Consider the following 15,664-nt stretch of genomic DNA (forward strand, 5'->3'; position numbering starts at 1 on the left):
CCGTACGTACTTGCAGAAAAGGCATCTAAATTCAGGAGTCTCTACATGAGTTTCCAGAGTGATAAAGTAGCGGCAAGGAATAATCGAATACTTACAAACTGACTTCTTTGTTGGTGTTCATCTAGCTTTGCAGGTAGACCACCTAGGAATGCCGACAAACACCCACGCCAACACTACATTTTTCATTGGCTCAATTTTTGTATTTGCAAACTACGTTTATAATGGTAACATTCTACCAATACAAATTCTGTGACTCAGGATTGTAAACGTTCACTTGCGTACTAATTCTACACATCTGTTATTTGAACGCGGGTGCCCAAAAGTATCTGTGAATCAGGCCCAGGTGTATATAATCAGGAAATTCATTGCCAGTTGTAGCGGTTAGGCAGGGATAAGACGGTGCCACTCTTTGTGCCAGTGCATCTGCTTTCCTGGTAGTTGTAAGCTAACTTCCCTAAGTGTCATAGGCAGACAACAGACGCTAGAGCTATGACTTGGTTTCCGACATTCATTCTAAGAGGTGTTTCTAGGAACATGGATTCTGTATGCCCCTCTATTTATGCCACTGAACATTTCCTGTTTTATTTCCTAGTGTTGACGGTGACACGAAGCACTGCGTGATCTACAAGACGGCGACTGGCTACGGCTTTGCTGAACCATACAACTTGTACGCCTCGCTGAAAGACCTGGTCCTGCACTACAAGCACACATCCCTTGTCCAGCACAACGACTCGCTGAATGTGACCCTCTCCTACCCAGTCCTGCCTCAGCCATCTCGATGAATATAGAGAGCTCACCACTATGGTACAGACTAGGCAGTATCCACCACCGGAAAAGGAACGGCCGGACACTCATGGGCTTGTTTTCCATCATGATGGCAAACGTTTCTTGGCTCTTTGCGCTTTCCACCTTGCCCAAATATCGCCAGTTCCACTTCTGCAATTGATGTGGGACTCTTTTTATTTTTTGGGGGAATCTTTCCCAGTGCTTTTACAACCCCAGATGTTCCAGTATAAAAGTTCCAAGGCTTTGAGTGACCTGCTCATATGCTTGAGTGATATTCACGCACAGCTGCTAGTTTCCGACTCACAAGCAATTTTTGTTCGAGAAAGAAAAAAAGGGAGATGCCTTATAGGAGACAGTTTTGCTTTCTCAGCTGGTCGGATGGATATTACATGTATGGGGGGGTATGTGGAAGAGGAGTGTGGGGTGGTTTAGGGGAGGAAAGGGCAATATCGTGGTTTCAGTGCACAATCCCAGATCCTCTTGCGCCCTGTCCCAGATTTACTCTGCCTCATTAGAAAGCCTTGGTTCCTTTTAGATTTCCTTTCAATGAACGAGCTCGAATGGCAAAAGCAGCAACATCCCATCAAGTTGCTGATTCCTCTAGGTGCTGATTTTCTGTTCACTATTGCAAAATAAGCTTTTTTTCAGAATAATTTCATAATTAACCTACAGTTCTGACTATGAACAATTGTGTAAAGACAATTATTTTTTCTGTTTTTTTTTTTAGGTATTTCTTTTTTGTTTTACAAAACAGTGTTCCGTTTATAAACAAAACTAATGCATGCTAGCCCAAGCTCGCTGGTGGACATGGATAAGAACACTCATGGAAAGGCCTGTTAGACTTGGGCATTTTTGGAATGACTTGTCACCCTGTCCTACTTAGTCCTGCCTCAGCTTGATCGATGAAAACAGAGAGCTCGCTACTATGGTACAGACTCTGTTTGTCCAGTAGTTACCATCATACAATATTTTAAGTGAGTTATTTTTATGTATCTACCACAAGTAGCCGGCACATTCTGAGGAGTCTAATTTGGAACTTGGTGGTTCCATAGTGTGACACAAGGTGAGTGCGAATTTCACCTCATGAATCATTAGTCTGAATCCCTTACCGTCCTTGCACCCTCCCCGCGATGACTTGTGCTTTCGGTTCTCGTAGAGGCCTGGGCGACTTTAAATATATAGGTCAAGACCAACTGCTGTAACATTGCACATTTGCTGGGAATTTGAGCCAAACAGAACACCATGGAACTTGAAGCGCCTTCCGGAACAGGTCTTCTAGGGAAACCGACAAGCAACGAGAGGAAATTGCACGGCTGTTGGCGAACATACGATTCCATTGTTTGCGGTCAGCTATTTTTGTGCAGAAAATTCATTCTGGAACCCAGTCAGTGGCTAAGCATGCATTCCACACTACTCGGAGAGTAGTAGCTCACTCATATTTCTCTGTTCTTAGACTCGCCTGTCTCTTGTGATCCCATCACTTTTTTTCCCTTGGGTTGCTCCTTGTTTTAAACTTGAATTTTTCCCATCTAGGTGCACAACAAATTTGTTTTGTGGGGAAAGTTGCCCACAGGCGGCCAATCACGAACTCTAATTAGTAACGACTGAACAAAAGATAAAGTTCCCTGTTGCAACATTTGGACCAAAAGAGCTAGCTCTCTGGGTGCCCACATCTTGCATTCTTGGGTCGGACAGTGTTGCCTTTTATTTCTATATATAGCTGAGTGCGCACACTGTATATACGTAGGTATACACACATATGTGATGAACATTGACTTATTAGCTTTTGCATTTTATAAACACCTGCAGAAAGGGTAATGAGTGATTTTCTTGAACATGCACAAGAGTCAAACACAACAGTGCAGTGTTCCTGCCTCTCTTTTACTACGCAAGATTTCAAAACTCATTTGTGTGGTGCACAAGAAAAATTTGCCCCTATTACAGGAAATGATTTCCAAAGTTCTGTAAAAGATGATTAAAGAAAAAGCCTGTAATCGTGCAAAGTATTTCACTCTAAATGCACTACAATTATATGTTTTTTGGGTAACCCACAAGTATTAGTTGTAGATTTCTGCTTGTAGGTTCTCACTTGGAAGACTCAGTGGTGTTTTGGGGGATATTATCCTGGTTTCTTTTGTCTTTTTGTGGAGTTTGGGGCAGAAAGCTGGAGGGTGGAATCCACAGTATCAATTCCACTTCGAACGAATAAATCGGAACAGGAGGGGTATCAAACTGTGAAACGCGATATGTGGGTGGTCGCAAGGTGCAAGCTACAAAGAACAGGCCAAACGAAGGAGTCTTTTTGTTCAGGCTGTTGTGGAATGGCACACGGCTGGTCTTCGGAGACTAAGGACTCTTTAGCACATATAAATGTATATGCATGACAAAAAGAAACATATAGCTATATATCAGAAGATGAACTTATAAGAGCACTTGTAATCACCAGTACTGTAAAGACTGCCTGTGCTTGGGCATAACTGTAAATCTAGACAGCTTTATTTGTTACAATGGTAGCTTTGTACAAGGAAAGGTGAGATATTTCTTAGAATGCCTAGTTTTAATGTTAAAGTGGCCTTTATGTAAAAATTTTAAAAAAACAATGAGTTTTATCATTAGCAAATTGTTAGTTAACTTAACATTTTTAATCTGTCAGGAAGCTATGGAAAAGTTGATTAGGGATAAAACCATAAGTTTGTAGTCCGCAGACTGGTCCCCGCTTTCTCCGGCTTCTCTTAAACAGATATTTGCTTATCTTCGAATAGCAGCATTTGCTTAGTTTTTTTTTATAAACATTTTTTTTAATTTCTCCACTTCGGTCGAGGGATTTACAGCATATATATTTTTTTAAAATATGGTAGAAATGTGCTATCTGTAATTTGCTGAGCTGCTGGTTTCCTGTGTTAGATGTTCCCAAATTTGCTGATCACTGCGTTCGCAGCGGATGAAGTCAGCGTTGACAGAGAGGGGTTGGCATTTATTTTTTATTCAGCGACGTTAGGCACCATAGATGGATTCTTTTACTTGTATTGCTAAGACGACCATCACATGAGACTGTTCGATCTTTTCTGCTTGAGCCCACACCTTCGATCCATAATGTCTGGTATTTACACGTAGTGCGTCAGAACCCCATGTTGGCATATCCTGAAACACGTGTATGATTCAGACCTTTGCCGAGGTTTGCCTTTGTAACTTCTGCAGTAGTTTATTTTCTTCACAAATTGCCTGTCACTCATATTTCTTTTTAGGTCAGAACAAGAAGTTGTGGTCAGGTTACTTCATGTAGCTGTGGTCCCAAATAGCTGCAGACTGGAATTTTCTAAGTTTATCCATCATAATAATGGATTCTCCTATGCAGTTTTCTTAGACATGCATTTCTACTCAATTCTTCAAGTCTGTCTGGACTCCTAAAAATAGCGCCTGCCAAAAGCAACAGGGTTTCTTGGCGCTACCCTTGTCTTCAGTTAAGCCTGGATGTGAATGCTATTTCTCCTGAGCATTTCAGAAACAGTTTACCTTTGCAGAAGGATTTTGGAGTGCATGCATGGTGCTTTAACAAAAGACAGAATGGTATTTTATTCAAATCGGAAGATTTAATATCATTGTTTTAAAAATGCCCGCTGACAATAATAGGTGGGATTAGAGTCCAAGAAATGGTCCAAATTCCAGAAGTCTTGACTATGTTTTGACTCGGAAGCACCATGTTTCAGGTTAGGTTTGATTTTTAGAGACAACATATTTGTCACTGCTTGAGGTTCCTTTTTCTGTATCAGGTTGGTGATGGAAATTACTAGAATACAAAATGTTTTCTTTTGCACCGTTCAAGCCAAAGAACTATCATTTGGGCCTCGGCAAAGTTAGCAAAGATCGGTCAAATGAAAATTTTACCATCATTTCGCAATTAAAAAATAATAAAATTCAGGACCTTTAACTTGGTTTCTGAAATGAAACTTTTCAGACTTTTGTAACTGAATGTTCAGAAATATGTCATCCAGAAAACTCTCCAAGTTTAGCCCAATATTTCCCACAAACACCTGACTCTATATCCTAAACGTCCTTTGGACTAAAAGATCTTGTACGGTGTTTGGTACTAATAGAAACGAAACATTTCCAATAGCTTTGGCAGACATTGAAACTGACATCTGCCAGTAAAAAGGTTTGAAAATCTTTTTGTCTAATGCCTTAAAACTGAAGTGCAGAAGACCCTACAAAAATGTATTCATTTTAGCACATGCAAATTCTCCTTCTGAAGCCATTAACTATTGAACAGTGGCAACCCATGATTGAATATGCCAACATCTTTCGTACTAAAATGAGCAAATAACCAAAGATTATTTTTTGCAAACTCCGCTATTTTATTAAGTCAATTATGGAATAAAACATTTAGGTATTTCCGGGCAATGAGGTCGCTGAAGCTTTGCGGAGTTGGCGTTTCACAGCAATGGTCCAGTGTCATGTTTATCCGTGGTATTGAAGTCCAAAGACAGTTCATTGAAGGACATCAAAGTGAATTCATATTTCCACCTATGACACACTTTTAAAAAGTTAATTAAAACAATTATTTATTATAAACTGCCCCTAACCAATAATATTTTACCTAAAATGCCATGATTGGATTCTGTGACCTTCACAAGACACTTTTCCTTTTGATTAACGGATGATCGGAACATATTCTCTTGTGCGTTGCTCATAATGTATCAATTAAATATATATTTGACTATTGTTTTTTGGAAAATAAGCAGTGTTTCAAGACCCATGTGTCATGACAGGATGTTATACCTCCGAATGACAGCTTTTAGTCAATAGAAATTCTGAAAAATATTTTATACGTACAGTAAACTGCTGCCGGACACCAGGTACGCTATTTTCTCATAACTTGTAGTTTGATTTGTGTACAATACTAACCATCACCTTGGCAGTTTCCTGCATTGCTGTCCTACAAGGGAGGCACCCAAATGCTCCATTTTGAGGAACTGAGTGTCCCAATTTTCAAGATTAAAATAACTTCTCATCCCTTCATGAGCTGGTAGATATAATATATTTTTGGAGAAGATATAGTATATTTTTCAAGACATGGGGGGGGGGGATATTCTGAGGGTCAGGTGTAAAATACTCTTGTGAAGGATATCATGTTTTTAATGGTTAGATTTCAGGGTTTGGCTGTTATTTGCTTATGCATTAGTCCAATTGATGCCTGCCTGAGTGCTCAAACATTATCCTGAAGCTACCACACAAAAAAGTGTGAGCCGCAACCCTGTTCAACTCTGCTATCCACACTTGCACACTTTAACTCAAAAGGAGGGTGGTTGGCCGCACACTGACCAGCTTATAGTTTATGTGCATTGCTGTCCCTCGGTCTGCGAAAAATAGCATTAATGCCAGCTCTCCTAATGTCATTCAAACGATGTCCAGGACAGCGACCATCTACTGCTTTGTGAGCTAGAAATGGCTTTTCAAAACTACTTGAGGTGACCAGAAATATCTTTTGAGAAAGTGGTGAGCAAGTTGTGTGTCCTGAGGCTGCTTTAATTGAAACAAGGAGTACGTCTCCTTATCCAGGGGAGTCGGCGGGACCGCAACAGTTCCAGTCTGAAGTGTGTGATTTAAGTTTTCGGTCGAGTTTTGATCCTGAAGTGACCAACTGGCCCATAGTTTGGCGCATTCAGAAAGTGACCTTTTTTCCTAATAAATGCCTATACATAAACCTGCACTCTGTTTAAAGGGTGCCAGACATTTCTGAACCTGCAATGAATGTTGTATACATTTGGTGAACATACAAATATGTGTCCGACCGACGCCTGAAAACGTTTGGCCGAAATAAGGTGTATTTTATTATATATAAGTGAGCATCCTTTAGGAGGGTCTTTTCCTTCATTTTCGTTTGATAACTTGCGATTCCGCTATCTCGTTTTTTCGTTACCCTGCAGTTTTCTCCCCTCTCTGACCAGCACTTCTCTGCAATTCTCTTGGTAGCGACCGGTCTATTATGCAGCGGGGAACAGCCTCGGTATGCAGCCCAATAGGACTGATTTAGACTGGCATGGTGTGCTTCATTTTTGTTTTATCAAAGTAAGCGCGTCGTTCAGTATTGCAGAAGCTAGCGTAGAAAATGTTTTGAATTTTTTTCTAAATTTTTTTTTTTTCTGTTACTGTGATATGTTGTTGGCTGAGGGGACTCTCCCACCTTCTTGTACTCTCAGATCCCCTAACCCCAGCCCCCTCTCTGATTAAGCTAAGTATGCAAGAGCAGTGGCCTGTAACATGGAACTGCCATTGAACCGAAATATTGCTTTTCTCTAAATGGTGCCTGACTGGATCTGTTTTAAACTGACGTTTTCTTTAATGGCTCGCGCCAGGAAAGACAAACAAATCTTTTTAAAATTACATAGATCCTTTGGAATAAGCTAGTTTGATATTTTTCCTAAAATGCTTTAGAAAATTGCTGTTTACACGATTTGATTAACCAAATAGAAAAAATATATATTTGAAATTTTATCAGCCATGCTCTGCTGTACAGTAAATGAAGTAGGGTAGAATTCTTTGTTTCCACTGACATCGTCGGCTTAAACTTGCTCGTAAACTGTATATATTCCTGGGCAAGGTTCCCTTCTGGTGGAAGAAACAGAAACCTCCGATTCAAAAGAGCTAAACTCATTCCATTGGTAAGAAAAATGGGGCCGTAAAGTCTCTTTTTTTTTTTTTTCTTCTATTCTGATGGAATGGGCCCCGGCGACAGATTTCACTTCTCAGCATCTTGGACGCTAACAACAGTATTTTCATGATGGGTAAGGATATAGGATGTGGTATTTGCCAAGTTCTGATTACGAAAAGCAGTGAAGTTGTTTTGTAACAAAAACGTATGTATACATATTAAATCACAGGGGTCTTTGACATCAAATGTGCCGCTCTCTGTTCTTCTTTCATCATGTATGTGTAGCGTACAACTGCAGCTTGTTTTTCATTCGTCGGTTGAACTTGGGTAATAGATCTTGCTATCCTTCTGGTTGCCTTTAATACCGGTTGACGTCCTGTCTCCGTTGCAAGTGTTGACTATACATAGGGTCTATAAACGTTACATGGAAATAAACCCTTTTAAGATACATATTTCCTCTTCAGATAGGTTGAGTTATCTGCTTCAAGGCAGCGGTTTCTCCTTCACCATCCCAACGTCTCGCTGGGGTAGGCGGACGGAGAAAGACATGCATTAACAATGAAAAACTGTACCCGCTGTGTTTTTCACAGTCCGATTTGTTATTTTCTGATCATATTGTAAGATCATCAAAATCAGTTTTTAATCAGGGCTATCGGCTTTGAGAGATTAAAAAAAAAGGGGGGGGGTTTATTCGTGAATTGTATTTGTCAAATGGAATCTGATTGGCTGATGAACACTGAAAACGTGCACCTGTTAAAACTGGTAGAAGTTAGTTTCACTTTGTCACCTTCAAAAAACGTCATAAACTGATGTCCAACGTGTGAAAACAATCAGCCTTGCAAGGCGGGACAGTTACTGGCACACTGCAACATGTTTGGCTGTTTTATAATATATAGCGTTTAAACTGTACTCGTAAAGCAATGGCTTCTGTTTCCACAATTTGTTTAACTTTAGACGACAAGTTGTAAACAAATCCTGCAGCATTCAGAACTCAGAAACACCAATATATCATCTTCACCCATTAACCGCACTTTGTAGTTTATGCAAAGTTGCATGAACTGCATCTAAACATTCCACCCATTGATGTGGAGAGCATACGTCCCTCCGCTCTTGAACCCAAACAAAGGTGCTTCGGGTTGCCGTCACGATTTTCAGTCTTCATCATTTGTGGCGGAGTGAGCCTAGTTTCATTGGTTTCTTTACACTCTCAACTGGTATCTTGCCTTGGCTATCCTTGTGATGACTGTATAAAAGTTACAGATTCTTTGCCCAATTCAATTCTCAAAATTTCCTATTGATGTCCAGGATTAAATCTCAAAATTGTCTGTCCAAATTCTAACCCCCTGGTGCACGACAGTGTTTCATCGGCTTTTGGTAGTGATTGCAAGTGAACTGCTTCTATTGTACGCTGCCTCATTCGTGTACCTGGTTTTGCAGGCGATTAGCCGTGACACAACCAACGTACAACTGAATCATCGTAACGAGAGGAGAAAACTGATCAGCGAAACTAGACTGCTCGCTTCTAGGGATTAATTCGATCAACCTTTCTCAAGAATTCCTCAAAGCTTGTTCAATATAAAAACTGATTTTGGTGACCCATGCTGAACTGTGAAGCTGAAGGCAACTTTTCTAGAGCTTTCCCTCAAGTCGCCTCTCAGACTTTTCTTAACATTGAGCACTACACATCGGAATGTTTGTATCTTCGCATTTCTTTCTAAGGAGGTTGTTTTAATAAACCACAGATGGATGTTTTTGCTTCTTTGACACTGAGGCATTTAATCTTGAGTGAGCATTGCTGTGCGCTCCCATTGAAATATTTCTGTGTTTTTTTTTATTTTTTTTAGATATATGCAATAAGTACTTTATCTTGGCATTTCATATGTCTGTTGCCAGAATTAGTTTTTATGCTGTTTCTGTTAAAACGTTTACTAATGTAAACCCAGTATTTGGTTTAAAACTGGTACTCTAAAATACATTTTGTATGGTACATTAAAAAAAAAGAAAAATAAAATGAATAATAATGTTTTGCCGCTTGGTGTTTTATTTATGCGTGATTGAGATGAACTTTAAATCCGACTTTGAACGTAACCTTTTATTTCCTATTAGATGTAGAGAAAGTGCTCTGCAGGGAGCATTTGCACTGTAACAAAAACATCTCGATTATGAGTAGGGCTACCGGTTTTATGGTATTTATTTTTCTGCCGTTTCTATCTGTATTTATCCATATTTCTTTTTTGCTAGTTTTATCTGTATTTATCCATATTTATTTTGGGTTTTGTGAAAAATGTAAGCTAAAATTAGCATATTTTCACATTTATTTTACCGATAAATATGCACCCATGCTTGAAGGGCTGCCAGGATTCAGTGCTGTGAACACCCACAAAAAAAAAATCAGTGCACTTATATGAAAAAAATGCCAAATTTCACTATCTACCTTGTGCATATCTACTGCTGTTAAAGCCTCGTTACTAAAATTCCTTTCTTTTTTAACCCGCTTCTCTATCAATCCACACATCTATTGGCCTGGCAGTCATGGCAGACAGTATTTAGAATTACTCAAAAAGCAACCCGATTCCCGTTTTATCCACACTTACAAATAAATACAGAGAAGAAAATGAATGTTTTCTGTCTGTATTTATCTGTAAAAATCAGTAAAAACAGAAAACGGGGAGACTTAATTATGAGGTACGCTATATATCGAACTTTATAGCAAGTGTGGGTGCGTGGCAGAACCAGTTGAGATACACCAGGGTGTGAGAAGTTGGGATTGGACATGTTATGAGCAGTATTAGATGCCACAAAGTGAATTTGGAATTTTACACTACTCATATTTACAGTTTTCAATAGGGTGATGGGAAGTCGGTCTCCATGTCAAAGTTGAGGAGCTTAGGGCCTTATTTTGAGTATGGTGACCAGCCTGTCGTCTGTCAGGATGGCGAAGGGTATTGCCTCCACCACTCCTTGCCCAGTGCTTAATTTGTAAAAAAAAAAGAAATTAAGTGCCAGGACCTTTCTCGGAACGCCACTGCAGCCTGCACCACCCATACCCTGCCACCGCTGCCAATTGCAGTACCAAAATAACACAGTAACCATGGCACACATACAAGTGTGACAGTACAGACTATTCAGGCCACACAAAGCTATAATAATGGCTTGAGAGGCTGGTATTATTAATTTTCAATGTAAATTGACTTAATAAAGATGGCTGTTGAGCTCATCTCTAAATTAAAAAGACAGCGCCACCATGTGGTGGACTGCCACTAGAGCCAGTGCTGACAATCAAGTGCCGGTGTTACGAATGGGGGTCTCTAGTTGGCAAGGGTTTGCACCTTTGTCCAAGTAGAGACCCTTCTTCCTAGTCAGGATAAGGGAGTTACACTCCTAAAATAACCCCTGCTCACCCCCTTGGTAGCTTGGCACGAGCAGTCAGGTTTATCTTAGAGGCAGTATGTAAAGCATTTGCACATAACCAATAGTAATACAGTGTAAGCACTACAAAAGGACACCACACCAGTTTAGAAAAAATAGCCAATATTTTTTTATACTTTAAGACAAGACCAAAAACGATAAAAAAACCACAATACAGTACACAAAAATCTTCAATTATCAAAATAAGCTTTAAGAACAGTTCCTTGATGTTGATAGCTCCGTCCAGGGCTATCATGGCGTCGTGAGCAAACAAGTACAAACAGTTCTGGCTGTCCGCGGCATCACGGGCCAGCTACGGTGTCGGGAAGACCTGCAAACAGTACCTTTTAGAAATGCAGGGCGTCGATGACTGCTCGTTGAGCTTCAGAAAACACGGCATCCGCAGACGTCTGTTCCGGAGGTCGGTGCAGGAGTCGTCGGGGCCCTCGAAGTCACACGCGTTTTAGGTCGATCTCTTCTTTGATGGAGTCCGAAGCGCTGGCGTTGGCAGGCGTTGGGTGCTGCGGTGCAAAGTGCAGCATGCAGTGCCCTCAGGTCGCGGTGCGAGCAGCGGCTCGGTGGCGGCATCAGATGGCGTCGTCGGTGAGACCAGGGTCACGGTGCGAGATGAAGACGGTGCTCGTCATGGTGCTGGCAGGTTACAGTGCAAGCAGCGGCGGCGTCGTTGCTGAAGCGCTGTCGGCGGCTGACGAATCTGGAGGCGTCGGTAGGCCAAGGCTGCGGTGCGGGATGAAGGCGGTGCGTCGTGTAACTTTATGAGCAGTGCCCTCGAACCAAGGTGCAAGCAGCGGCGACGGGGATACAAAGGCATTGTTGTGAAGCGGGGCGGTGCAGAGTGTAATACACACAGGTCGCGGTGCGAGCCGCGGCTCGGTGGCGGCATCAGCAGGCGTCGTCTGTGAGACCAGGGTCGCGTTGCGGCGGTGCCCTCCATGGTGCCAAGGCATTGTCGTGAAGCGAAGTCGGTGTGGAGTGCGGTGCCCACCGGTTGCGGTGCAAGCAGCGGCTCGGTGGCGGCATCAGCAGTGAGACCAGGGTCGCGTTGCGGCGGTGCCCTCTGCGGTGCTTTCATGACACGGAGTCAGCAGCGGCGTCGTAGGCGTCGAGTTGCTTTTCTTCTGTTGCAGCACAAAACACACAGTCCCCAATGCTGAGGGCAGAACAGCTTGAAGTCTTTGTAGTTCCTGAGACTCTTGAACGGGGGCAAGCTCTACTCAAGCCCTTGGAGAAGTTCTCAAAGCAGATTGCAGAAAGTTCAGTCCAGGGCGTCGATGACTGCTCGTTGAGCTTCAGAAAACACGGCATCCGCAGACGTCTGTTCCGGAGGTCGGTGCAGGAGTCGTCGGGGCCTTCGAAGTCACTCGCGTTGCAGGTCGATCTCTTCTTTGATGGAGTCCGGAGCGCTGGCGTTGGCAGGCGTCGGGTGCTGCGGTGCAAAGTGCAGCATGCAGTGCCCTCAGGTCGCGGTGCGAGCAGCGGCTCGGTGGCGGCATCAGATGGCGTCGTCAGTGAGACCAGGGTCGCGGTGCGAGATGAAGACGGTGCTCGTCATGGTGCTGGCAGGTTACAGTGCAAGCAGCGGCGGCGTCGTTGTTGCTGAAGCGCTGTCGGTGGCTGACGAATCTGGAGGCGTCGGTAGGCCAAGGCTGCGGTGCGGTATGAAGGCGGTGCGTCGTGTAACTTTATGAGCAGTGCCCTCGAACCAAGGTGCAAGCAGCGGCGTCAATTTCGGCGTGGAACGGCGGCGTCGGGGATACAAAGGCATTGTCGTGAAGCGGGGCGGTGCGGAGTGTGATGCCCACAGGTCGCGGTGCGAGCAGCGGCTCGGTGGCGGCATCAGCAGGCGGCGTCTGTGAGACCAGGGTCGCGTTGCAGCGGTGCCCTCTGTGGTGCCAAGGCGTTGTCGTGAAGCGCAGTCGGTGCGGAGTGCGGTGCCCACAGGTTGCGGTGCAAGCAGCGGCTCGGTGGCGGTGTCAGCAGTGAGACCAGGATCGCGTTGCGGCGGTGCCCTCTGCTGTGCCTTCAAGACACAGAGTCAGCAGCGGTGTCGTAGACATCAAGTTGCTTTTCTTCTGTTGCAGCACAAAACACACAGTCCCCAATGCTGAGGGCAGAACAGCTTGAAGTCTTTGTAGTTCCTGAGACTCTTGAACGGGGGCAAGCTCTACTCAAGCCCTTGGAGAAGTTCTCAAAGCAGATTGAAGAAAGTTCAGTCCAGTCCTTTCACTGCCCAAGACAGAAGCAGTCACTGCAGGTCCACACAGCAAAGTGGTAGTTCCTCCTCACAGCTTCTCCAGCTTTTCTTCTTGCCAGTCTTCTTGATCCAAAAGAGTTCCAAAATTCAGGGGTCTGGGCCCCAATATTTATATCCCAAAATCCTTTGATCTCCGAGGCAGAGAGCGTCTGTGCCAAGCCAGAACCAGTTCTGCCCTCTCTGGTGTGGCTTCCTGGCAGGAGATGGAGATGGCATTGTCAGAGGCGACCAGGCCCTTTGAGGTGCAAGGAAATCTCCTCCCCATTCCCCAATTGCAGCCCAGGTCTATTCAGCCCTTTCCTGACCCACCTAGACTATCTGGAGCCACTCCTGCTCCCCCAGCCTTCTGTCATCCAAAACCCAGACAGGCAATCCACATTCCAGCAGAGGCACACGGGGTGACTGAGCAAGAAAATACCTACTTTCTAAAAGTGGTATTTTCAAACACAGAATGGAAAAATCACCTTTGCTAAAAGATGCACCTTTAGATTCTGAGTTCAGGCATACTAAACTTCCTTTTCCTACCTAATTCCCCGGGCCAGTTTTGTCTATAAGATATTATAAACAAACTTCCCATTCTGTCCTGTGGGAAACAGGTAACCTTGCAAAAGTGAAAGATGAAATTGGCTGTAATTCACTATTAGGACATGCTACACACACCAGGGCATGTCCTACCTTTCACCTACAATGCACCCTGTCCACAGGGGTACCTTGGGCCGACCTTAGGGGTGCCGGACATGTAAGAAAAGGGAAGGTTAGGGACTGGCCAGTGTGTGCACTGGCCAAGTCGACATGACAGTTACAAACTGCGCGCAGACTATGCAATGGGAGGTCTGAGGTACCTTTTCTCAGGCCCACGAGTAGGGTTTGATTCATAGGCCCTGGCACATTCTGTGCACTTTACTAGGGACTGACAAGTAAACCAAACATCGAATCATGGAAACACCAATCCATAACAAACTTTACCACAGGAGCACTTGCACTTTACCACTGATCAGCAGTGCGAAAAGTGCGCAGAAACGCTACGCCAGCAAAAACAAGAGTCAAAACCAGGAGGTCAGAAAGCAAAAACTCAGGAGAAACACGCCAAAAGATGCCAAGTCTAACAGCCGGTGACGAGCACCGGAAACAACTGGCACAAATTAAGCTCTGCTCTGGCCCGACTTTCACATATCATTTTGCGATCTCGGTTGACCGGGCGGAGATCTCTGTGCCTTTAGAGAACCATCACCACCTCAGCAGCTCTTCTGAAGGCAATCCAAGTTTGCTATGGGGTTGCCATTTTACAGGTGGTCGTTAAGCTAACTTTTTTGTTTTGCAAAAACAAACTCCCAAAGTGGGAGTTTGCCTTTGAAACAAAAAAACCCGAATATCTTTAACACCCCAGCAATTTATTTCCAGGTTTTTGGTCCAATTGTTAATTTGTTTGAGTTCCGGACTTCCGCCTTCAGAACCATGATAATCGGCCTGACTCACGATAGAGCTGGGAGACCATGAGTTTGATGGACAGGGTCGTCTGCCATATTTGGGCAGAATACTGTGTCCGCCAGACTCAAAATCAGTCTTTTAATTTCCGTGTGTCTAGTGCTCTGGTTTCGGTGATAGGTCTTTCTGTTGAAACTGCTGCTGGCCTACAGTTCTTCTCCCTCCAGTAGAACTGGCACACATTTGCCAAATAGGCCCATTTCTTCCACCACACCTTCCACCCCTCAAGTTGTTCTGTTGGCTTAGTGCCCTGGAAGTAGTCATACCCAATACGTGTAACCTACACACATTGCTTCCTAAATTCCCGACCATCCCAAAAGTTAGTTATTTTCTGCTCAACGCAGAAGGATGGTCGAGCCCCGCCAGCCTCCTCGTGCAATCATCTGCACTCGGTTCCAAGCCTCGTTAGTGATCCAGGCTTACTCCCACGAACAGGGTGCACTTTTATCACTGCTGATATCCTTCAGAGTCATGCCCCGCCTAACTGAAGAATCGCCATCTTTGTTCAAGTTTTCTGTTTTTCTGTGTATTATTTTTCCTTTGTTTACCTAAATAAACTTTCACTGAATTTGTCTAAGCTGCTTAATTTACATTTATATATTTTTTTTAATTTTATTTCAATATAGTTTTGTAATTGTTTTTTTTACAACATATAGCATATAAACATTGCAGCCCTCATTGGTAAAAAAAACAAAGAGGAGGAGATGACCCGACCCCCCCCATGAGATCCAATGTAAAATGAACTTCAGAACTGAAATCAAATGTTCAGGTTTAAGAAGATTAAGATTGCAGAGGCCACACTGCAGTGTTGAAGTTTTAGCTCAAAACAAAAATTAACAGTTATTTTGATCTTTTTAAAAATTTAAAATACACAACGGTTTGCGCGGTAAACAACTTAAACTCATTCTTTCTGAAACTACAGGCATGCAGTACGACCAGCAGAAAACGAGAGAAATCTAAATAAGATTTTTTTTTAATTTGTAAAGGGTACATCTGATTTAAAATATGGTTGTATAGCTTTCTTCGCTCTTGTGAGACTTTTTAAACTCTGTCGGCATCAC

At 43.2% G+C, this 15,664-nt stretch overlaps 1 protein-coding gene across 1 annotated transcript in view; it reads left to right on the forward strand.

Annotated features, from left to right (window-relative positions):
* PIK3R2 (phosphoinositide-3-kinase regulatory subunit 2) overlaps positions 1-6,995 on the forward strand; it is a 138,677-nt gene extending 131,682 nt beyond the window's left edge. Inside the window, exon 16 of the mRNA XM_085638687.1 lies at positions 593-6,995. Coding sequence (XP_085494813.1) covers positions 593-782 — 190 coding nt within the window. The 3' untranslated portion in view covers positions 783-6,995. The remainder of the gene's footprint in view (positions 1-592) is intronic.
* The last annotated feature ends 8,669 nt before the right edge of the window (positions 6,996-15,664 follow it).

The sequence above is a fragment of the Triturus cristatus genome, chromosome 12 (assembly GCF_964204655.1).
Source record: "Triturus cristatus chromosome 12, aTriCri1.1, whole genome shotgun sequence".
In the NCBI taxonomy this organism is placed as follows: Eukaryota; Metazoa; Chordata; class Amphibia; order Caudata; family Salamandridae; genus Triturus; species Triturus cristatus.